Source organism: Lemur catta, chromosome 6, assembly GCF_020740605.2.
Source record: "Lemur catta isolate mLemCat1 chromosome 6, mLemCat1.pri, whole genome shotgun sequence".
Lineage (NCBI taxonomy): Eukaryota > Metazoa > Chordata > Mammalia > Primates > Lemuridae > Lemur > Lemur catta.
The window spans coordinates 61,769,791-61,795,645 of record NC_059133.1 but is presented as its reverse complement, the minus strand read 5'-3'; the positions used below and the strand labels follow the sequence as shown (position 1 = coordinate 61,795,645).

General features: G+C 35.6%; 1 protein-coding gene across 1 annotated transcript in view; it reads right to left on the bottom strand.

Moving 5' to 3' along the window:
• The window catches only part of NELL2 (neural EGFL like 2), a 320,895-nt gene extending 307,960 nt beyond the window's left edge, over positions 1-12,935 (bottom strand). Inside the window, exons 1-2 of the mRNA XM_045553976.1 lie at positions 12,452-12,935; positions 11,880-12,008 (exon numbers count right to left, since the gene is read on the bottom strand). Coding sequence (XP_045409932.1) covers positions 11,880-12,008; positions 12,452-12,506 — 184 coding nt within the window. The 5' untranslated portion in view covers positions 12,507-12,935. The remainder of the gene's footprint in view (positions 1-11,879; positions 12,009-12,451) is intronic.
• Between the last annotated feature and the right edge of the window lie 12,920 nt (positions 12,936-25,855).

Genomic DNA, 25,855 nt, shown 5'->3' with positions numbered 1-25,855 from the left:
GGGTGGCCTCTACAGATGGAGTTCCAGGTCCACACCATCACTAGGCCAGCCCCCATGAACTAAGTCTCCTAGCTGACACTGAAGACCCAATCAATAGATTCACCCCAGTGGATCCAGGTAACAGACCTGCCAACCTGTTAACCCAGGCACGAGGACATCCTGCCCAAGCAGCAACAAGCTGCTTCATAAACCATATCAGATGGCCATCCCAGAATCTATGGACTGGCTGACTGGTAAAGAGCTTTCACAGACAAAGGCAGTCTGCAAAGATTGTAATAAGTCTCTGCTTATTCAAATGCACAGACATCAACATAAGGCAATAAGAAACATGAAAAACCAAGGAGATATAACACCAATAAAAGAGCCCAATAGTCTCCCAGCAGCTGACCCAAAGAAATGAACACCTATGAACTAACTGACAAAGCATTCAAAATAATTGTTTTAAGGAAGTTCAGCAAACCTCAATAAAATACATAGAAACAATTCAAAAAACCAGGAAATCAATAAAAAACCAAAATTAAAAATTTAATGGAGATATTGAAATTATATTTTAAAAAATGAACATAAATTCTGGAGCTAAGAAATAAAATACAATGAATGGATTGAAAAATGCAACAGAGAGCATCAACAACAGAATTGATCAATCTGAGGAAAGAATCTGTAAACTTAAAGAGAGATTATTTGAAGACATACAGTCACAAAAGAAAAAAGAATAAAAAGGAATAAAAAAAGCTTATGGAACAGTATGAGAAAAGCAAATATTCATATTACAGGAGCTTAAGAAGGAGAAGAGAGACAAAAGAGTAAAAAGGTTTTTTAAAGAAGTAATAGCAAAAACTTTCCAAATCTTGGAAAAGATATAAACACTAAGGTGCAGAAAGGTCAAAGGTTCCAATCAGATTCAATCCAAATAAGACTATACTATATTACAACCAAACTGTAACGGTGGTGTGTACATCACTTATATCTTTGTATGACAGTTAAAAGACAAAATTATTGAAAATAATAAAAGCGAAAATAATTTCTTAAGGGATATACAATATAAAAAGATACAAACTGCAACAAAAACATAAAATGTGGGGAGGGAGATGTAGTAAAAGTGTAGAGGTTTTTTATGTTATCAAAGTTAAGTTATTATCAGCTTAAAATAGCCTATTATAAGAATAAGATATTTTATGCAAGCTTTGTAGTAACCACAAAGCAAAACTCTGTGATACATTAAAAAATGTTTTTAAAGAAGTCAGAGCATATTACCAGAGAAAATCACCTAATCATAAAGGAAGACTGCAAGAAAAGAAAAAAGGAACAAAAGATCTACAAAACAGCAAGAAAACAATTAACAAAATGGCAGCAGTAAGTTCTTACCAATCAATTATTACCTTGAATGTAAGTGGATTAATCCTCCAATCAAAAGACCAAAAGACATGTAGTGGCTGAATTGATAAGGAAAGAAAAAAAAAAAAACTATATGCTACCTGCAAGAGAGTCACTTCACTTTTAAGAACACATTAAGACTAAAAGTGAAGGGATAGAAAAAGATATTCCATGAAAATTAAAAAATAAAAAAGAGAGAGGAGGAGTAGCTAGACTTCTATCAGATAAAATAGATTTCAAGACAAAAACTGTAAAAAGAGGCAAAGGTCATTACATAATGATAAGGGGGTAAATTCATCAATAGGATATAATGATTATAAATATAAATGCACCTACATCAGAGCACCTAAATATATAGTATAAAGCAAATATTAATAGACCTGAAGGAAGAGATAGGCTGTGATATAATAATAGTAGGGAACTTTTGGCAATGGGGCAATGGCAATGGATAGATCATCCAGGCAGAAAATCAATAAGGAAACATTAGCTTAAACTATACTTTAGACTGAATAGACCCAACAGACATCTAAAGAACATTCCATCCAACAAAAGCAAAATACACATCCTTCTCAAGCACACATGGAACACTCTCCAGGATACATCATACATTACTCCACAAAACAAGTCTTAACAAATTTAAAAATATTTAAAGCACATCAAGAATCTTTTCTAACCACAATGGTATTGCTATGGTTTAAATGTACATGTCCCTCCAAAATTCCTATGTAGGAACCTAATATGTAATATGATAATATTTTAAGAGATGGGGCCTTTTGGAAAGTTATGAGCACTCCACCCTCATAATGGGATTAATGTCCTTCAAAAAGAGGTTGAAGTGAGCAAGCTAGACATTTTTGCCTTTCTGCCATGTGAAGACATAATGTTCCTCCCCGCTTCCACCACATGAGAATGCAGAAGGTTCTGTAATGAAGAATGGGCTGCACCAGACACCAAATATCCTGGCACCTTCATCTTGGACTTCCCAGCCTCCAGAATGTGAGACATAAATTTCTATCATTTATAAATTATGAAGTCTAAATAATTTTACTACAGCAGCTGGAATGGACTAAGGTATGAAACTAGAAATTAATAACAACATAAATTTTAGGAAATTCGCAATACACAAAAATTAAACAACATGATCATGAACAACCACTTGGTCAAAGAAGAAATTAAAAGTGAAATTTTAAAATATCTTCAGACAAACAAAAATGAACACGCAATATAACAACTTATAGGATGCACTAGTTCTAAGAGGGAAGTTTACAGCAACACATGCTTACATCAAAAAAGATCTCAACCAAATAACCTAATGTTACATCTCAAGGAATTAGAAAAAACAAAGTAAGCCTAAAGTTAGTAGAAGACATGAAATGATAATGATCGGAGGAGAAATAAATGAAACAGAGGCTAGAAAAACAATAGAAAAAATAAACGAAATTGAAACTTGGTTTTTTAATACAGATAAACAAAATTGATGTACCTTTAGCTAGATTAACTAAGAAAAAAAGAGAGAAGACTCAAATGAATGAAATCACAAATGAAAGAAGAGTCAGTACAACTAATGCCACAGAAATACAAAGGATCTTAAGAGACTTCTTATGAACAATGTTATGCCAACAAATTGGATAAACCAGAAGAAATAGATTAATTCCTTGACATATACAAACCACCAAGACTGAATCATGAAATAGAAAATCTGAACAAATAACACGTAAGAAAACTGAATCTATAGTAAAAGTCTCCCATGAATGAAAATCCCAAGACTCGATGGGGGCTTCACTGCTGAATTCTACTTTTTAAAGAACTAATACTAATCCTTCTCAAACTCTTCCCTAAAATTGAAAAAGAAGGAATACTTTCAAATTCATTTTATAAGGCAAGCACTACCATGATACCAAAGCCAAACAAGGATACTACAAAAAAAAGAAAATTATAGGCCAATATCCCTGATGAACAGAGAAGCAATAATCCTCAACAAAATGCTAGAAAACCAAACTCAACAGCACATTAAAATTATCACCCATCATGATCAAGTAGAATTTATCCCAAGGATGCAAGGATGGTTCAACATACACAAATCTATAAATGTGACAGACCAAGAAAGATAAAAACCCATAAAATTATCTCAATAAATACAGAAAAAACATTTGAGAAAATTCAACATCCTTTAACGATAAGAACTCTAAACAAATTAGGTATAGAAGGGACTGTACCTGAACACAATAAAGGTCATATATGACAAACCTATGGCTGACATCATATTCAACAGTGTTAGTAAAAAGTTGAAAGATTTTCCTCCAAGATCAGGAACAAGACAAAAATGCCTGATCTTGCCACTTCTATTCAACATAGTACTGAAAGTCCTAGCCAAAGTAATTAACCAAGAGAAAGAAATAAAAGACACCAAAATTGGAAAGGAAAAGGTTAAATTATCCCTGTGTGCAGCTGACATGATATCATATATAGGAAACCCTAAAGATACCAATAAAAAAACTATCAAAACTAATAAATGAATTCAGTAAAGTTGCTAGACACAAAATTAACATACAAAAATCAGTAGCATTTCTATATATTAACAATGAACTATCTCAAAAAGATATCATTAAAACAATCCCATTTATAATAGTCATGAAAAAAAATAAAATACTTAGGTCTAAATTTAACCAAGGAGGTGAAAGACCTATACACTGGAAACCATAAAACACTGATGAAAGAAATTGAAAAGACACAAATAAGTGGAAAGATATTTTTTGTTCATGGATTAGAAGAATTAATATTGTTAAAATGTTTACACAGCCCAAAGTGATCTACCACCTCTATTAAAATTCCAATGACTTTTTCACAGAAATAGAAAAAAATCCTAAAATTCATATGGAACCACAAAAGGCCCTGAATAGACAAAGCAATCTTGAATAAAAAGGGCAAGGTTGGAGGCATCACACTACTCAACTTCAATATATACTACAAAACTATAGTAATCAAAACAGCATGGTAATGGCATAAAAACAGACACATAGACCAGTGGAACAGAATAGAGAGCCCATAAATAAATCCACACATTTACAGTCAATAGATTTTTAACAAAATTTCCAAAACTCCACAAAAGGGAAAGAAAAATTTGTCAATAAATAATGTTAGGAAAACTGGGTACCTTCATGCAAAATAGTAAAATGAGATCCTCACCTCAAGCCATATATAAAAATCAACTCAAAATTGATTATAGAACTTAAACATAAAATCTGAAACTGTAAAACTACTAGAAGAAAACATAGGGGAAAAGCTCTAGAACATTGGTCTGAGCAATAATTTTTTTGGATATCATACCAAAAGCATGCACAACAAATGCTAAAATAGACAAATGGGACTGTACCCAACTAAAAAGTTTCTGCACAGCAGAGGTAACAATCAACAGAGTGAAGAGACAACCTTCCATTTTATCCTCTCACAGAATGGGAGAATGAAAGAAAATATTTGCAAATCATATATCTGATAAGGGATTAATATCCAGAATATATAAGGAACTTGAACAACACAATAGCAATTAAACAAATAAACTGATTTTTAAAAATGGGCAAAGGAACTGAATAAACATTTTTCAAAAGAAGACACAAAATGGCCAATAGGTATATAAAAAATATTCACCATTAATAATAGTCAAAGAAATGCATATTAAAACCACATTGAGATATCACTTGTTAGAATGGCTATTGTCAAAAAGATGAAAGATAACAAGTGTTGGCAAGGATGTGGAAAAACAGACCCTGGCACACTGCTGATGAAAATGTAAAGTGGCACAACCATTAAGGAAAACAGTATGTCAGTTCCTCAAAAATTAAAAACAGAACTACCATGTGATTTAGCAATCCCACGTCTACATGTATATCCAAAGGAAATGAAATCAGTATGTCAAAGAGATAAATGGATTCCTGTGTTCACTGAAGAATTATTCACAATAGCCAACATATGGAATCAACCTAAGTGTCCATCAATGGAAGAATAAATACAAAAAAATGTGGTATATATACACAATGGAATACTATTCCACTTTAAAGAAGAAAATCTTGTTATTTGTGACAACATAGATGAACCTGGAAGACATTATGTAAAGTGAAGTAAGCCAGGAACAGAAATACAAATCCCATATGATCTATCTCACTTATATGTGGGATCTAAAAAAGTTGAACTCATAGAAGCAGAGAGTAGAATGGTGGTTACCAGGAGCTGGTGATGAGGGGGAGTTGTAGGGGAGATGGTGGTCAAAGGATACAAAATTTCAGTTAAATGAAGCAATATGTTCAAGAGATCTATATGATGACTAGAACTAATAACAATGTATTGTATTCTTGAAAATTACTAAGAGAGTAGATTTTAAGTGTTCTCACCACACAAAAAAAAATATAAGTATCTGAGGTAATTAATATGTTAATTAGCTCATATTAGCCATTCCACAATGTATATATATTTCAAAACATCATGTTGTATATGATAAATGTACACAACATTTATTTGTCAATTTAAAAAGTAAATTAAATAAATTTTAAAACAACAAAAGTCTCAAATCTCATCATCTAAATCATCTAACTGAGGTAGGAGTAAATTTCTGAGTATAACCCATTCTGGGGCACAACTTGAAACAAAATATCTGCTCCCAAAATACAATGGTGGGACAGATATAGGATAATAGCTATAGATATTCCCATTCAAAAAGGGAGAAAATACAAGTTAAAAAAAAATCACTAGGCCCAAGCAATTTTGAAATCCAGCCAGGCAAACTCCACTTAGTGTCAAGGTCTGGAAATAATCATCTGTGATTTTGGGCTCCACCCTCTGGGCTCTCAGCTCCATGATCTGGGCTCTCAATTCTGCCCTTTAAGCCAACCTTCTTTTTCCATGAAAGGTGCTCCATGTTTACAGCTGAGTAGTTTTATCAACCTGTTTCTTGTTTGTAGAATTTTGAAGATCCAACAACTTTCTTCCATTTTATCCTCTAACTGATTCTTTCAGGCAAAGCCAGCAGCATTTTTGCTAATATAATATTCTTAAGAACGTTGTAGGTTTCCTATGTATGTCATGAGGATTCACTCCATTAGACAAAAAGACTTCCACAGATAGTTCTTGGACAATTCCATCTCTATTCCTGACCTCTGCTGAAATGGTTGAGAGGATCTATGATTCACATATATTCTTCAAAGAGCCCTCTATATAACTGAACAATCAGACCTTTGGATATTTCTGAGGCACTAGCAAAAGATTTTCCAGCCATACCCTCGGCTTTCTCTCCAGAACAGGCATTCCTCACAGTGAATCTCCTATTTTAACATCTTTTGGAATCTGGATAGGTTGAGAATTTCTCAAATACCAAGTTCTGGATCCTTTTTGCTTAAGAGCTCTTCCCTCAATCTATCTCTCTTCTCTTACATTTTACTATAAGCAGCAAGAAAAACTAGAGTGCACCTTCAACACTTTGCTTGTAATGACCTTGGCTAAATATCTAAGTTCATTGCTTACAAATTTTCCTTTCCACGTAACAACAGCTAGGCTTTCTGCCACTACATAGCAAGGATCCCCCTTCCTCTAGTTTACAATAACAAGTACCAAAATCTGTATTAGTTTCCTATTGCTGCTACAACAAATAATCACAAACTTAGTGACTTAAGTCAACACAATTTTATTATCTCACAGTTCTGGAGATTAAAAGTCCAAAATGAGTCTTACTGGGCTAAAATCAAGGTATTAGTAGTACTGTGTTCCTTCTGGAGACTGTATAGGAAAACTCATTTTTTTGCCTTTTCTGGCTTCTAAAAATTTCCTGCACTCCTTGGCTCATGGCCCACTTTCATCTTCAAAGCAGCAATGGCCAGTTTAGTCTTTCTCACATCGCAGCATCCTGACACTGACTCTTCTATTTCCCTCTTCCTATTTTAAAGTATTCTGGTAATTACACAGGGCACCCCCCAGATAATCTATGATAGCCTCCTTACCTTAAGGTCAGCTGATTAGCAATCTAATTTCCCCTTGCCATGGAACATAACCTACTCTTTGGTTCCAACAGTTAAGATATGAACATCTGTGAGGGATCATTATTCTGCCCACCACAATATACCACTGTAAAATGATAAAATTTCAATTCTTCTATATTAATATGCCCTACCATGTAATCTGGTCCCTGCCTTCCTCATTTGCTTCATTTTACATTACTACCCGTATGTCTCCACTACTTTAGGCTTCTTTCATTTTCTAAAATGCACCATGCTCATTGCAGCCTCAGAACTTTTGCTCATGCTATTCCCTTTGCCTGTGTTACTTTCTCTCTCTGAATCCCCACAGCCTCTCCTCTCCAGACTACTCTTACATATCCTTCAGCTAACACCTTAAATGACTCTTCTTCAAGGATGGTTTCCCTGAAACTGTGACTCCCCAAACTAGAATCTAAGTTCCCATTACATCCTTAGTTTTTCTTCATATAATTTATCTTAATGGTGATTAAATTATTATCTATATATCAATAATTGTTTGATGGCTACTTTTAAGGCACTATAGAGGCAAAGTTCTAATTTCTTCATTTGTTTTATGCCTAACACCTAGCAGTGTAGTAGTTGCACAATAATTTATTTGAATGAATGAACATAAATTTTTCAATCTTTATAACAGTATTCATTTTATAATTGAGGGTGCTGAAGCTCAGAGAAATTAAGTAACTTCACCAACAACACAATTAATGAGATTCTATCTGAGTCTATCTGATTTCTAAGCCCATCTCTTAAACATTGTGTTATTCTACTTTACTAGGGCACCAGTGACAATTACCCTAAGTTCACAGAGGCTTACTAACCATCATACAGAAGACAAACACTCATTGCCACCTCACTTTGCTTAATGCAGTTACTTGCATTACTTGCCTACTAAATCCATGGGCTACCACCAATGCCTTATTTCATTCCTGCTTTCAAATACCAGTGTAAGAGTAACCTATGAACATTCTTTTTTCCTTTAAAGTCTTAAAGTTGTTTAAACATAACTATTAAGCTTATTTTCAAATTACCAACTTGGGGGAAAATATGCTTTGATTTAACTACTTCTCTTGTGGGGATTAATGAGATTATAAAATCTATGAACACTTCAGAAGAAATTGTATTAAACCAACAGAGGAAGCTATCTACTCTGGGAACCTGGCCACACAAAGATCTAAAATCAAAGACTTAAAATCAAAGATCTAAAAATCAGGCTAGCGTTGCTAGAAAGTCCTAGAACTGTGCTTCTGTATGCTCTCATTCCTGAGCTTTCATGTACACAGCAAAAAGAACAGTATTATGATCATAATCTTGGAAAATATTTCCTAGACTTCAAAATAAGGTAGGTGAATTCTATTTATAATTGTATTAACCCTTAATATTTCAGAACTCTTTATCACCTTTCTTAGTCCTTTTCATCAGCAGCAGTCATTCCTCTGTTTATTAAAAGCATAATGTGTATTTTGGGGGCAATGAGTCAGATTATAGCTAGAAATGACTAGAAAATCTTGATATAGATTCCAAACTATTACCTGGATGCTTTTTTAAAAAATTATAATTGACACCAATCAAATGCCACATTTATTAAAAATGATCTAATTTAGCATCTTATTACTTAAATATCCAAAGCAACTATAAATCACATTTCAACAACAAAAATATTTTGGTGATTCTATGGTGGTTATTATGACAAAAAAAATCAGGTATGACTTTAAAATATATTTCCATTTGTTTTTATTATATGTACATAATAAAATGTTAATAGTAGATTTATATGCCACAATAATTTGCAAAAACTATTTATAGTTTTAAAAAGTACTGAATTGCATATATCTCAGAAACTACTAAAGAGAAAAATAAAGCAGGCAAAAGGAGAAGCAATATTAAGTGAGCAAAAATCACTGGGAAAGCATATGTTGATATTTCTTTATTTTAAAGCTAAGAGAAAGAAGAAAATAGTGAGATATCTTTGCAGTAGAAAAGTATGATGGTTCAAAATCTCTTCCATCTACATAGAACACATCCAATAACACAAAGAAACTTGTATCATACGTTCATATGAAATCTGAGAGCATCTTGCTGGTTTTATTTGTTACTATTTCTGCTATGACATTTTACACACTATACAAAATATCTGCAGCACCATCAACTCCCTATAAATGGAATCTATAAAATCTTCAGAGTCTGAATGCTTTGTCTCTCAAAAGCAATGGAATCTCAGTGAAGCAGCAGGACTCAAAACTGACTTCAAAACAACAGTTTCCACATGCTAATAGCAGAGAAAAGACCTTTCTGAGATAGTTTGAACTACTCTACGAGGGTCAAAGGTCCACCTGTTGTCAATTTCTGAATCCAAATCTTAGAATAAGAGAAATCACTACAGCATAATCAATGTATCAGTAAGCTATGCCTACTGAGAACACAGCATGCAGTAATACTTGCTGGTTGTTTAGCTATATGAAATAAAGTTCATAATTTGGCAGGAAATGAAATTTTACATCTTCAAATCTCATAAACTATATTTTTATGCATTTACTCTGTTTAAATATTGGGCTTGGTATCAACAAGGAAACAAAAACGACCAATTCATCAATATGCACTGGTATCTAGTTACCATGGACAATTCAAGGAAAACATGTTTCTTGTGCCTTATGTATTTGGAACACAATGCCTACCTTGAGAAAGCTGGTACTTTAAATAAAAATGAATATTAAGCATTCTTTTTAAAAATTAACTAGCAAAAGATATTGATCTCTTGAGACTATTTCCTAGAAATTGTCTAATTGCTTAGCATCTGAACATAAAATGCACAATCCTGAAGGTTTCTATTTGTGACAGCTCAGATATTCTCCAGAGGAAGCTAGGAAAAACTCTAATAAAACTTAAAGGACTTTTGAAAATTTTAAGAGCACTTCAATACCATTTATTAGGAGCTTTACATTCTTTAAAGCTTTCCAGTTACTCAAATTGGCAGTCCAGAGATAACTTTGTTGCCAGTTCACAGAGATTGAAAATCAGAGATAAAAACAAAACAATAGAAAACAAAAAACAGAACCTTAACCCTAATGACACATCTATTCAACTCTGAAATTTTGCTGACAGTCTAAACTATTTCCTTTATTTGATTTGGTCATTGTTTTTAAAGGATTCAATATCCAAGCCCCGCCCTCTAAAAAGGATCTTTAAGTAAATAAAATATTATCATGAATATTTTTCACAATGCAAAACATTAATTAAAACAGAAAATTTAAACAATTTTTAAAAACCAGAAAATCACATTTTAATTTCTTGTAAGAGCAAATTTGTTTTAAATAAATGCAACACATGTCAATTTCCTCCTTTCCCAAATGTAAGCTTTGGTGTTACTGTCCATGGTGACACATACTGGCTATATCAGGCAACAACACCACTACAGAAACACTGAAGTTTTATTTTATTTCTATTTCTTGGTGGCAGATTTGCTAAAGTGGTTTTATTTTGCATATCCAACTCTATAGTAATAATGAGTTGCACTAGTTTTGAAGCCATGGCACCAAAATCACAAAAGAAAAATCTGGGTGAGGGGGGGGGAGATGCTTTAGGTCCATCAGATATGTCAGACCAAACTCCATTTCTCTTTTGCTGTCATCTATACTTCACCATATGTGACTCTAGTCTTTCTGTACAGGTTTAGTTACTTTTTAAAAGCTCATATTACAGCATCTTTCCACAAACCAAGCAATCTTCAAAAGCTCTGTCAAATCAAAGTTGAAGGCTTGCTGCACTGGAATTTGCTTCTGACTGCACAACACATTTAAGTGTAATTTGAAATGTAGACATTTGTACATAGCCAATGTCCACTGATTTCAAAAAAAGTTTAAAATCCCAAGTATACAATTAATAATGATACAAGGGTAAACTTCTAGATTAACGTTTACTTAAAACCTTTTCAAAATAATTTCGTGAATATTATTCCTTCTCTCTTGTCATTGGTGGAGAAGGAATAATGATGATCTTTCAATGATGAATCTTGCCTCAAACAGTATGTTTGTGATAGACAGTAGGTAAAAACACTCTGAAAGCTACTCTCATAAAGAAATTCCTCCCAGCAGGGCACCAGTGCACCTGAAACTTTTAGAGATCAGTGTCTTAATTAAGATTAAGCTATACTGTTTCCCACCTAAATCAATTTCACCCAAATGAGGCGATTGTGTTATAATTCATTGTTCCCCAGACTCTAAAATCAACCATCTGTCATCGGAGTTTCTGTACGGTAATTAAGGAACTATCCATTAGAACTGGCAAGGGTACAAAGTAAAAAGGAGGAGAGGGGAGAAAAAGCAAGCACTTAGAGAGAGATGGGGATGTGTGTCTCACACTGACCCCTCCACACCTCAGTTCGGGTATTGTCATCCACGAGGCAACACAAAGTTAGGAGGAGCGGCGAGGCCAGCTCCTCCTGGGATTATCAGAACTGGAACCACACAGGGGACTCAGCACGCTGGATCATACCTTGAAAGAGAAAGGCTTTCGTCCCATTGTGCAGCCCCGGGACCTGGCGCACTCCGGTCGTGGACTCCCCAAGTTCTAACTCTGCTAAGACGTCAATCTGCAGGGAGGGGTCCACACCAAGCCCCCAAACTGGTGGAAGGGAAGGGAGAGAAAGAAAAAGCTCCATCAAAATGCAAGCCTTTTTCTCCAGGGCAGCAGAAAAACGCGTCTTGGCGACAATATTGGGAACTGATGACGAAAGGCGACTCCCTCCTCCGCCACGGAGAGCCTTACCTGAGATCAGCAGCCAAGCTTTAAATAGCGGAGCACCCAGTCCCATTTCCATGACCTACTTTAAACCCCTCTCGTGCAAAGTTCCCCCTCAGCCCTCAAACACCGGACTAGGGGCGTGACCCGCCTCGCCGTCTCCGAGGCAAGCACTGAAAAATCCAAATCCAAACCCGCCCCTACTCCAGTCTTCCCACTCCAGACCTACTTAGGGTCCGGGAAGGGCGAGGCGTCTCCCCACCGGCCCAGGCTGCTCCGAGGTGGGAGCCGTCCCTTTCCCTCGCCCCGGCTCTGCCGCCACTCACCTGCTCCGAGACCGAAGATCAAACAGAATGTTCTCAGTAAGACCCGAGACTCCATGGTGTGGATCTGCTCAGTCCATCGTCTCCCTCTTTAAAAATAAAAATCAAAATCAAAGAGGTTCTTGGAATCAAGCGGAAAAATAGCGCTTGCCTCTCCTGCAGCTGCCTCGGATTTACTGATTAGTAGGATTAACACGATTTGGTTGCCTAAGAAAGAAAAAGGAGGCCCCCCCGGGCGCGTGAAGAACTTAGACCCTCCAATGCGCACATCATTCCCACACGCAGAGCCGAGGCGGCGGCGCGGGCTGGGAGGGGGGTCTGGAGGGAGGAGCCGTTCTCGCCCCGGGGCTGCCCCGCGGGGGAATTAGCTCCCCGGCCGAATGAAAGCAGCCAAAGACGGGCACACCCGGAGGAAGGGAGGCGGCCCCGCGAAAGCCTGGGCTGGGGCGGGTGCGACGCCCGAACCTGTTGTAGAGGCAGAGACAATGGAGAGAGCGCGGGGAGACGCGCGGAGAGACCGCTCCTCCGGGGAGGGAGGGAGGGGCGGGGGGCGGGGAGAGGAGGAGAAGGGAGGGGCCGCGGAGGGCGAGGCCGGGCGCTCGGTGTGCCTCTCCCGCACGCACGGGCGCCCCGGTTCCAAGCCCGGCTCTAGCGAGCCCCGGAACCGCCGCAGCCTCCGCTCTCCTCCCTCCCTCTCTCGATGACCTGGGCAACGCCAACCTCCTTTAGAGATCAGAAGATCAAAATTCAAGGTGCTAAGTTAATGGGTGGTCTTTGCTCTCACCCCTCGATATCGGGCGCGTGTCCTGAAAGACAGATGAAGAGAGAGAAAGGGCCACCCAGCCGTAGGAGGCGAGGCGAGAACGAAGCCGGCGTGCACCCGAACACTGAGCTCCGGAGCAGCCCCGGGGCGCAGGACACTTCCCCTCCCCGGCGTGCGGAGGAAGGCTGCCCAGGCACGCTCGGCTCCCGAGATGGAGCTGGACAAAGTACAGAGAGACCGGCGGAGAGAGAGATGCGGAGACGGGTGGAAGCCCTGGGAGCCCTAGTGGAGAGGTTCCCTGCCCGGGGCGAGGCGCTGGAGAGCTTCCCCAGCGCGGAGAGCGCAGAGGAAAACTTAGCCAGGAGCGGCTGGACAGCTCCGGGACCTCGCGCGCCCCCTGCCAAACGCAGCGCGGAGAGCCGGCCTCGGGTTCTCCAGGACAGCACACAACACAGCAGGAGGCGAGCGGCACAGAGCCAGGGTGCCCATCCATGCGGAAAAGGATATATAGATGAGAGACAGAGAGTCAGAGACACAGAGAGAGACAGAGAGAAAGAGGCAGAAGGAGAAAATGGAGCACAGGCGAGAGAGAAGAGCCACCCATTATTGACCACACTCATGCAAGCTCTACCTGCCCTTCATGATACAGGCCTGGGTCCATAAAATGGGGTCACTTGAGATCTATTTCTCAACAGGCAGAAGTACATTCAAAGTCAATGGCACATAATATTTTTTCTACATAGCCCTAAAATTGTGAGGCAAATTTTGAGGAATGACATTCAACTTCCATTTGGGGGAAGTTAAGAGTTTCAAAATGATTAAAATGTTAATCTGTACAAAGATCAACTGAGTTTCTTAACCTTCCATCCAAACTGGTGGATACTGAACTCTCGAACTGAATCCTACGCAGCTACAGTTACAAAATACCTACTGGGTAGTGTGAGGTTCTTGCAGGAGTATATGTTATATCTATATCTACATCTATAGGTATAAATGTAGTAGAATATAATATACTATATGTACTATATTATACTTTAGTGGGAAGGGCATTTTTAGCTCTGTCCTTGGAATTTTTAAGGGAAAAATCAGAATTTGGGAACTTTTCCAAATTTATCTTTAATTCTCTCTCCTTACCAAATTTTCCATTTAATTCTATTTGTAATTTTGTAAACTTTGAGAAATATTCCAGTACTTTTATGTGATAAAGGATTGTTGCATGAAACTTCCCAATTTGCAAAACCACACCAAATAAAATTAATATAATTAAATTAAATTAATTTGAAGGAAATCATTTATTATAGAATTAAAGTCCTTTCTATAACAGTACATCCAAAATATTAAATTGTAAGAAGTATGTACAAAAATAACAAAATAGATTTTAAATAATGCTACTATTTAAAATGCTACTGGAAGAGTCAACAGGAAGAAAACATAAATAAACATAAATGCACATATTTACATGTAGAAGTTCTCCTAACCTAGTGTATTCAACCAACTTACAGGATTAGGGATACTCCCCAATTTATCTCACTCTCACCCATGACATGCTGAAAGCTGGTGGTTACTAGGCTTGTCTCTAGTACCACACACATACTTATGCTCTCTCCATAATAGTGGTATTTTTGTACCGGAAATTATCACAGTTGAACCAGCCACTGTAATTATTTGACCTAATCAAATATTACAGAAACCATTAAAATATGAACATGAGAAGGGGGAGATTTGTTTCTATAAGGTATAAAGTTTGGAAAACCATAATAAAGGTGAGTCATTTTATGAGTTAGGCAGAGTTTCTCAACCTGGGTAAGGATTCTCAGCCTTAGAACTACCGACATTATGGAGTCAGATAATTCTTTGTGTGGGCTGCCATGTGCCCAGGATGATTAATAGCATCCTGGTCTCTATGCACTAGATGCTAGTATTTTCAGTATTCCATTTTATCCATGTGTCTTTTGACTATATCCCTTTGTGCAGCTTTTTAAATTGGTGTTCTAGGGAATACAATATTCATACTTAACTTTTCACCTTCTACCTAGAGTCCATATGTTACCATTTCAATTGGAATATAGAAACCTTACCACCATATCGTCACCTCTTTAGGTTATGGTTGTCTCAAGTATTGTATCAACATACACTAAAACTCCTTTTAGACAATGTTAAAGTTTTTGTTTGCCATCACTGTGGTAAGCATAATAATACCCTTCTTTCCTTTCCCTCAAAAAACTATTTCCATGTCTTAATCCTGGGAACCTGTGAATCTTACCTCACATGGTAAAGGGGATTTAAGGTTGTAGATGGAATTAAGATTGCTAATTAGGTGATCTTAAAATAGAGAGATTATCCTAGATTATTTGGGTATGCCCAATATAATTACAAGGGTCCTTAAAAGAGGGAGGCAGAAGATGAGGTCAGAGTAATGCAATATGAGAAGAATTTGTCTTCCTGTTCGTATCTATAAAGATGGAAGAATATAGAAGGGATATGAGCCAAGGAATGTGGGAAGCCTCTAGAAACTGGAAAGGACAAGGAAAAGGACTATCCCCTAGAGCCTCCAGAAACGAACACAGTCCTGTTGATACCTTGATTTTAGCCCAGTGAGAACCATTTTAGACTTCTGAACTACAAAACTGTAAGATAATAATTTTCATTGTTCTAATCCACTAAATTTATGGTAATATGTTACAGCATCCACAGAAAACTAATATAAATACTAACCACATGACGAAAAATTCAATCAAAATGGTTGACTCCACTGACCCCAAGGGGATATTCTCCTGCCATATATACATATCAAAGCTAAATATAATGTTCATTTTTTAAATTCATAGATGAGTTTTAAATTAAGAAAATTCCCAGATTCTAGGACAAAAAGAGGTAGCAGAAGATTGTCAGAGAAAGCAATAGCTGACACCATGACAGGGACACAGGACACAGGGTTTCAGACTCTATAGGGACCCTAAGCCAATAGAGTAGGATTTTAATATCTACGCCAGAGTTGAAAACAATGAATTATGGCCAAAGTCAGAAAAGGTGAAGATGTTAGTGATCCCTCTGATGAGAGCAGAGAGCTTCGAAGGGTTACACCACCAATAAAAAGAAACTTTAAAAACGTTGCACATTGGCCCAAGAAGTGGCAAAATGCTTGCCAGCTGCACATGACCTTAAGTGGAAAATAAAAGTCACCTATAACACATACCAAATCTCAAGCTTTGCCACTTGCAGGTACAAGGTCCAAAATTATACTCCCCACTGGTATAGAAATTCTAAAATAAAAAATTTGTGCAAAACTCTCAGGGTCTTCTGAAGAAACAAATATAAAACTTCTGTTAATTGCCTTTCCATAATCTCTGGCACACAAGAGGAAAATTTCTAATAATATTATATAATAATAATGATAATAATAATAATAAATTACATTGAAATAAAATACCATGAAAGTGAAGAAACACACACACAGAAAAAGAGAATTAATATCACATGAACTCAGATATCAGGAAAAAATGAGATAGTATAAAATAAGGATGTTTTAATGGTTATAGATTTTTTAAAGGAATAGAAAAAAATGAAGCTACAGAAATTTATATGTGAAAATATTAGGTACATTTCAAAATAAACCAAATAAAACTTCTAGAAATAAGTATATGGAAAAAAGGTATATTTAAAAACAATATTAAAACTATTAACTATAATAAACAGCTGATAAAATAGAGCTAAAGATTAGTGAAGAAAAAATTGAGGACAAAAAAACAGATCTATGAATATTACCGAAAATGTGGCAAGACAAATAAGGAGGATGGAAAACACGAACAAAACATTAATGCTAGAATTAAAAGATCCAAAACACAAGCACTTAGAGATATGGAATAATAGATAAGAAAGACTAGAGATAGACATTGTTATAGAAAAATTTAAGTGAATATTTAAATGTTTTCAAAAATTAAAGAATGGCATGAAGTTCTAATTCTGGATAAAATAGAATATGCACAGTTTATCCTTTCTTCCCCCCTGAATACCATCAAACCTGGATAGAATGAATGGAGTATTTGAGGACTCTGAAAATTAAATACTAACAGGCAAGTTAGGAAAGAAGACTAGAGTTTAAAGTACCACTATATTGGCAGTGAGTACTTCTACGAAGTAGATCATCACTTGGGTCACAGGCTGACCTCTGGGTAGTGCACACATAGGATACATCTGGATAGCACTACAAAGTCTTAAAATAATACCAAAAGAAGACTAGTCAAACTTTCAGTCTAAATCCAACCAGGTTAAATGCCTGCTTAAAATTTTAAAAATGAACAATCAACATTCTCCATAGTACTTAACAAAATTCAGTCTCATAACATAATATTAAAATGTTCAGAATATAATATAAAAGTATTTGGCATATGAAAAGCCAGGAAAACTTCAACTTGCATAAGAAAAATACAATTAACAGACACCAATACCAAGATGACACAGACATTAAAATTATCTGAAGACACTAAAGAAGTTATTATAAAAATTGTAAAAAATAAATACAAACACTCTTGAAACAAATGGAAAGATAGAAAGTGGCAGAATATAAATAGAAGATATAAGGAAGAACCAAATGGAAATTTTAGAGCTGGAAAACACACTGAAAGTAAAACTCATTAGAATGAGCTCAGTAGCAGAATGGAGATGATAGTGGAAAGAGTCAGTGAGTTTGAATATAGATCAATTGACATTATCCAATCTGAACATCAGGAGAAGACTTTTTAAAAATAAATATAGCCACGGGAACCTGTGGGACAAAGCCAAAAGAACCTTAATTCCATCAGTATCCCAGAAGGAGAGGAGAAAGAGTGTAGTACCTTAAAAAATATTTCAAAATAAAATGGCCTAAGAGGTCCTAAATTTGGCAAAAAACATAAACTTACATATCCAAGGAGCTCATTGAACTCCAACAGGATTAACCTAAAGGAATCCATGACCAGACACATCATAATCAAACTGCTAAAAACAACGTAAAAAGAAAACTACCAACAAAGAAAAAAATCTTGAAAGCAAGAAAAAATGACATTATGTATAAGGAAGAACAGGTTGAATAAATGCAGAGTTCTTATAAGAAACCATGGAGGCGGGAAGAAAGTAGAACAACATTTTTTTAAAGTGCTCAAAGAATTTTAAAGTAAACACAGAATCTGTATCTTTTTAAAATAGCCTTCAGGAATGAAGACGAAAGAAAAACATTCTCAGATGAAGAAAAGCTTTCAAAAACTGGTTGCCAGCAGACCTTCTCTAAAAGAATTCCTAAACGAAGTTCTGCAGGCGGAGGAAAATAATACCAGAAAGACAACAAGCATATCATAAATGAAGGCAGAGTAGAAATGGCAAATATCTTGGTAAAACAATACCCTATTCCTCTCTTGAGTCCTGTAAAATATGTTTGATGGTTATATTAGTTTTCTATTGCTGCTGTAACAAATTACCACAAACTTAGCAGCTTAAAAACAACACAAATTTATAATCTTACAAGTCTATAGATTCTAAGTCTAACATCAGATTTACCAAGCTAAAATCAAGGAGTGAACAAGGTTATATTCCATTTTGAAGAATCCATATCTATACCTTTTTCAGCTCCTAGAGGGTCTCTGCATCCACCCCTGGGCTCATTACCCCCTTCTTTAATTTTTAAAGGCAGCAACAGTCGGCTAAGTCCTTCTCACAGTATGCTCTCTCTGGTTCTCTGACTACAGTTTAGAAAGGTCCTCTGCTTTTAAGGATTTAGATGATTAAATTAGGGCCACCTGGATAATCCAGAATAATCTCCCCATCTGAAGACCTTTAACTTTAATCACATGTGTAATTCCTTTGCCATGTAAGGTAACAAATTCACAGGAACATATTCACCTAATCCTAGGGATTAGGGTGTGGACATCTTTGTTGGGGTCATTCTTTTGGCTGCCACAATGATTGAAAGAAAGTGTTTTAAATTTGTCTAGAGGGGTTTTAATGTATGCATATTTAAAATATAAGATGACCAAAACATAAAGAGATAAAAATAAAGAGAGCTATATGGTGGTAAGGTTTCCACATTCCAAATGAAGTAGTAACATATGGACTCTAAGAAGATGATATAAAGTTAAGTATGTATATTATATTCTCTAGGACACCAATTTAAAGTACTGTAAAAGATATATGTTTAAAAGACATAATAGATAACATGGAATACTAAAAAATATTCAAATAACTTGAAAGAAAGCAGGAAAGGGTTAAGAGAGGAACAGAAAATAAGAGAAAATAAATAATCAAATGGTACACCAAAATCCAAACATATCAATAAATGTAAGTGGTCTAAAGATAACAATTAAAAGAATAAAATTGTCAGAATGAATTTGAAAAACATCATCCCACCATATGCTGTTACAAAGAAACCCACTTTAAATATAATAAAGTAAGTAAGAAGTAAAGGATTAAAAAAAGATATACTATGTAAACATGAATCAAAAGAAAGTTGGGGTAGTTATATCAATATCAGAAAAGGAAAATTTTACAGCAAAAAAATTATGAGTAATAAAGAGGTACATTACATAATAATAAAAGGGTTTACAAAGAAGACATAACAATCCTAAATATGTATGCACCTGACAGCAAGCATTCAAATATATAAAACATTTACTTAGAGAAACAATGACAGAACTGAAGGAAGAAATAAATAAATCCACAATTATATTTGGAAACTTCCACATCCCTCTCTTATAATCAATAAAAATCTGTAGTCCCATATAGTTTCAATGCCAAATTTCACCAAATATTTAAAGAAGAAATAACACCTTTATTATACAAAAATATTACATAAAAATATTATTATTTTACAATTATACAAAAATATTACAGAAAATAGAAGAGGAGGGACTATTTCCCCACTCTTTTTATGACACCAGCATTACCCTTATACCAAAACCAGACAAAAACAGTACAAATGAAAAAGAAAACTAGAACAAAGCACAAAATATGCCTTTGGACATATGAAATTCTAAACAAAATATCAGTTAGTCAAATCTGGCAATATATAAAAAGAATAATAAACTACAACCAAATGAGGCTCATTCCAGAAATGCAAGGTTGATTAAATATTTTTAAATCAATCAACTTAATCAATCCATCACATTTATAATCTATAGAAGAACAACCATGGTATCAAATCAATTGATGAAAGAAGAGCATCTGAGAAAATTGAATATCTTGTCATGGTAGCATAAATAACTCACTGCAAAGTAAAAACAGAAGGGAACTTCCTCAATCTAATATAAGGCATCTATTATAAAAATATCATACAACTAACAAGGCAGCATTGTATTAGAGGTTCCATTCAATGCAATGAGGCAAGAAAAAGAAATAAAAGACATTCATATTAAAAAGGAACAAATACATTTTTCCCCTAGATGGTACAGTCATCTACATTTTAAAATTCCTAAAGCATCTATGAAAAAGCTACAAACTAGTTAGTGAGTTAGTAAGGTTGCAGAATACAATGTCAATATACAGAAATCAATTGCATGATATTTTTATGTGTTAGCAAGGAATAATTGAAAATATAAATTTTTTAAATATCCATTTACAGTAGCATTTAAATATATAAAATACTTGTGGAGAATTCTAACAAAATATAGGCACAATTTTAACTGGAAACTATAAAACATTGCTAAGTGAAATTATAGAAGACCTAAATAGATGAAAAGATCTATCATGCTCATGGATAAGATTAATTATCTTCATATTGAGCTGATGATTCAAAACAATTCCAATAAAAATCCCAGCAGATTTTTTATGGCAATTGATAAGCTGATTATAAAATGTATATGGAAAATCAAAGAAAACAGAAAAGCCAAAAAATAATTTTGCAAAAGAACAAAATTGAAATCATAGTATATGACTTCAAGATTACACTATAAAGCTACAGAAATCAAGACAGTATGATATTGGTATTAGGCTAGACATACAAAATAATTAAATAAAATAAAGAGCATAGGAATAGAACCACATATATGCTTAACTCATCCTTACAAAGGTACCAAGATATTGCAATAGATAAAAGATAATCTTTTTTAACAATGGTGCTTGAACAATGAGACATCTATATGGAAAAGAAGAAAGGTCGAAGGAGGGAAGGAAGACAGAAAAGAATGAAGGAAGGAAGAAAGGAAGGAAGGGAATCCAACCTTATCTTGCACCATATATGATAATTAACCTGAAATGGATGATAAGCTTAATCATTAATTCAAAAGCTAAAACTATAAAACTTTTAGAATAAAATACTTTTGCCTTGGGTTTAGGCAGAGATTTCTTAAGCAGGACATAAAACGCAAGTACATTAAAAGAAAAACTTGATAAATTGTACTTCATCAAAATTAAAAGCTTCTAGCTTTTTGAAAGCTACCATTAAGAAAATTAAAAGTTAAGCTACAAAATAGGAGAAAGTGTTTGCCAAAATACATCCAATAAAGGACTTGTATTTAGATTGTATAAAGAACTCTCGTAACTCAGTAAGACCAAAAAATTCAATTAAAAAAAAACAGGCAAAATATTTAAATAAACACTTTACTGAAAAGAGATGTACAGAAGGCAAAAAAAAAACAAAAAAGTACATGATAAGTGTCCCAACATCAATAGTCATTAGGAAAATCCAAGTTAGAAAAATGCAAATTAGGAAAATTCAAAAGCACAATAAGATACACACTTATTAGAGTAGCTTTAAAAAAGGTTGCAATTCTAAATGCTGACAGGATGCAATGTGACCTGAACGCTCATTCTTTGCTAGTGGGAATCACAGAAGTACAAGCCTTCTGGAAAACTGTTTGAAAGCTTCTTATAAAACATTCACCTCTAAGTATTTATTCTAGAGAAATTAGCACATAGTTTCTCATATGGATTCATTTCTGAATGTTTACAGCAGCTTTACTCATTTTAACCAAACATCCACTGACTAATTAATAAACAAAGTGTTGTAAATTTATACAATGGAACACTACCCAGCGATGAAAAGCAACAAACTACTAAAATATGCAACAGCATGCTTATTTCACACTGTTGTTGCCTGTTAACAAAATCTGGGTTGATGGTAGGGTGATTCTCGACTTGTATTCTCGTTCCCCTCATTATATATTAACAATCATCACAGTACCTCAGTTTCTATTTCAGGGAGCGAGGCAGAGTGACTCAGATTTACTTATTCAACCACACACTGTGACACCTCCTACACTTCACATGTAATGTGAAAGGACCTAACACTCTAAGACTTTATTTGTGAAGCTCTGTGGAAACAATAAGACCACATCAAATATACAATGATTCTGCAAGTAGAATTAGACTAGGAAGGACACAAAGAGACAAGAGGAGATTGGTAAAAATTAAAATATCAACAAGAAAAAACATAAAAGAAAAAAAGATTAAACAAAGAAGCAGTATATCAAAATAGGAAGGATTATGACATAAAAAAAGAATAGTAAGTGGGATAAGATAATTTATATAAAAAGTTGTCTTTCCTTCCAAAGCACATTCTTATTCACTTGTTGAGAGTAGAAAGTATTAAGAGATGCCCTATTTGGGTCATGGGAGGATGTTAAGTTTTTGTCAACATTCTTTGTTTTTACCACACACTTTGAGCTATTCACACAACTGCACTGAAACTCTCCAAGAAAAGCAAGAGAAGTGTTACTTCAAACACAGTTCTAGAGGAAGCATGGCAAAAAATAAACAAAGTTGGAATTTGGTTAAGAGCTCTGGGGTTAGCTCCCTGTCCTCCCTTTCCTGGGCCGGACACAACCTCTCTGCACCTATTATTAGAATAGCATAACAACTAATGCCTATCTATCCCAGGGCTGCTGAGGGTCAAGTCTACTGTGCCATGCAGTTTATGAATGCTAGTTCTTCCTGTTGTTGTCACATTAAACTGTGCCACATCAGGATTGGCCTATTTCTGTCACTCCCCTTTGTGATTCAGTTATCATAACACAAAATAATGGTAATTTAAGCTGGTCCATAGGAATAGGCAAGGAAAAGAGAACTGGAAATGTGAATAAGGTTAACTAAACAGTACTGTTAGCTAGTGAGCTTTACCCGTTAGAAAAATATATATAGCGTTCTGAGCACAGAACTGACTTACTGACTTATCAAATGTATTAGTCTCCAAGAGCCATGAATCATCAGTTCAAAAGCTTATCCCACCATGCAGCCCTTATTTTTAACTGCCAATAGACAAGCATAGTGAGTATTGGCTGCTTTTGCCAATGCACTCCAGTACTTATTGTTCATCTGAATAGAATGAAGCATCCACATGTGCTCAGTCTGTTGGCTTCTGGCCTTGTTTAAGGTTTTCTATTAAAGGATAGGGCTTTGCCTAGCATTAGGAGACAAGCAACCCTTCTCTAAAGGGCTAAAGGTCAGAACATTCTTAGTGATATCCAGAAATCAGCTTTACTTATATCAGATTTTGCTCTTCAGCCTTTGAACTTAACCCTGAAAATGACAAATGTAGAAGTCATTAGAAATCCAATTTTCAAAGAAAAAATTTTATTTGATTCTACCTCTGCTATCACCAGAAATAATTCTCTTTTTCTAAGGCTAAATGTAGTCCACACCTAAAAGAAAATTTATTAAGTTTAGGCCTCAAGATACAATAATTCAAAATCCTTCCTGGTTCATCACATAATTCTTGCTAGTACTTAGCTACTGTCATGAGAATCTTCTTTTTGATGAATGTGTAGTTGCTAGATGGAAAGCCCAGGCCAAGTATCCCAAATGCATGGCTGCAGAACAAGGATAAGTTTACGTTAGTATCTTAAAAGGCTGGCAGGGATCCAGATTCAGCATTAGTTTGGCCAAAAAGTATCTGTTCACACATATCATGTATCATCCAATCCTCTGACAGGAAGAAATGCCCCAAGAGTTCTGTCACCCTGCCAGAGCCTGCCTCTGTCTCCATCTTTACTATCTGGGCCAAAGACTGGAGCTAAGAATGCAAACAGAAAGAAAGTGCTGCTGAGTGAGCAGGTAAATAAATGCAGGAGTGGCACAGGGGATGTTCAGGTCATCCTCATGCTTTCCTTATGCTGGCTGACTTAATATTCACAGCGCTAAGCAAGGGACATGTTGGGAAGAGTGGCCATCTTTTATCAACATACAATAGGAAAGCATGACGAGTTCTCATTTTGCAAACCAAGACACAGACAACTCATGTAATTTGTTCAAAATCATACAGCTAATTAATGTCAGAGTTAGCTCTTAAGCTTCATTCTCCTTCTTTATTCATTTATTCAACAGATATTTGTGGAGATCCAGTTATGTAATAAGTACATGCTCCATGCTATATAGATCATGGAATCTCAAACTAGGGTCCAGGTACCACTTTGGTCAAAGGGTCCCTTTGAAAAGTCACAGACTTATCCAGAAATATAACTGCTGCCTCTAGGTCTTCCCAGAAAATGAGGCACCACCCCAATGGACTTCCATGATCATCTACCTGAAGGGTTCCTTAGGCCCCACCTACACCCCTCTGACTAAATCTCTCCCTACCTCTCTTCTGCTCACTCTGCTCCCACGCTTCCTGGCTGTTCCTTGAACCATTCAACATGCTCTTGCCTCAGGAACTTTGCAGATTCAGTTTCCTCTGTCTAGAATGCTCTTCTCCCACACAGCCATGTGCTTGCTCCAGCACCTCTTTCAAATGTCCTTCCTTCATAAGTAATTCGAAAGTGCCTCACATTTTAAGATGTTATTTGTGAAGCTTTTTGGAAACAATAAAATAACAGAATGATTCTGGAAGAATTAGACTAGGAAGGGCATTAAGAGATTAAAGGAGATTGATATAAAATAGCAACAAGAAAAACTATTTAAAAAAAGATTAAAATAAAGAAGCAGTGTATCAAAATGAGAATGATTAAGTATAATATAAAAAAAGAATAGTAAGTGGAATAAGATAATTTATATAACAAACGTGTGGAGGTGTAAGAGTGTGTGGTTGGATAAATAAAGACCATCTCAGTGAGGCCTTTCCAAAAGACCCTATTTAAAATTGCAACTCCCCATATATATCCGTATACATACCCAGCGCCTCCTATCTCCTTTCCTTGCTTAATTTTACCTATTTATATATTTTATTATTTATTTACTTATTTGCTTATTGTCTATGTCCCTCCACTGCAGGATGTAAGCTCCATTTTTTACAGATTTTGTTCAGTGCTTTATTCTTAATACCTACATCGGTGTCTGACACAATAAATATTTGTGGAGTACAAGAATAAAGTATATAAATGCACCTAGTATGTGTCTAGCATACAGTAGGCATTCAAAAAATGGTAGCCATTATTACTTGGAATTTACTAGAGTGAAAGTGTGCAAGCTATTGCTCAGGGAGGCATCATCTAGGGAATGCAAAATCTCCTCGTTAACATCTACAAAATATTCTACCCAGTTGTTAAAATATGGGAAAAGCATGCCTCTTTCATCTCTAGATCACTACTCTACATTCAAAATGGGTTCAACAAATGATTTGTGATGGAGATCTAACTTTCTGAGCAAAACCTCCTGTGTAAAATTTGCAGCAGTTTTGTAGCACAATTTTTTTAGCACGGAAAAGGAATTGACAACTTATTTTCGCTTGTTATTTATGTTAGTATTTC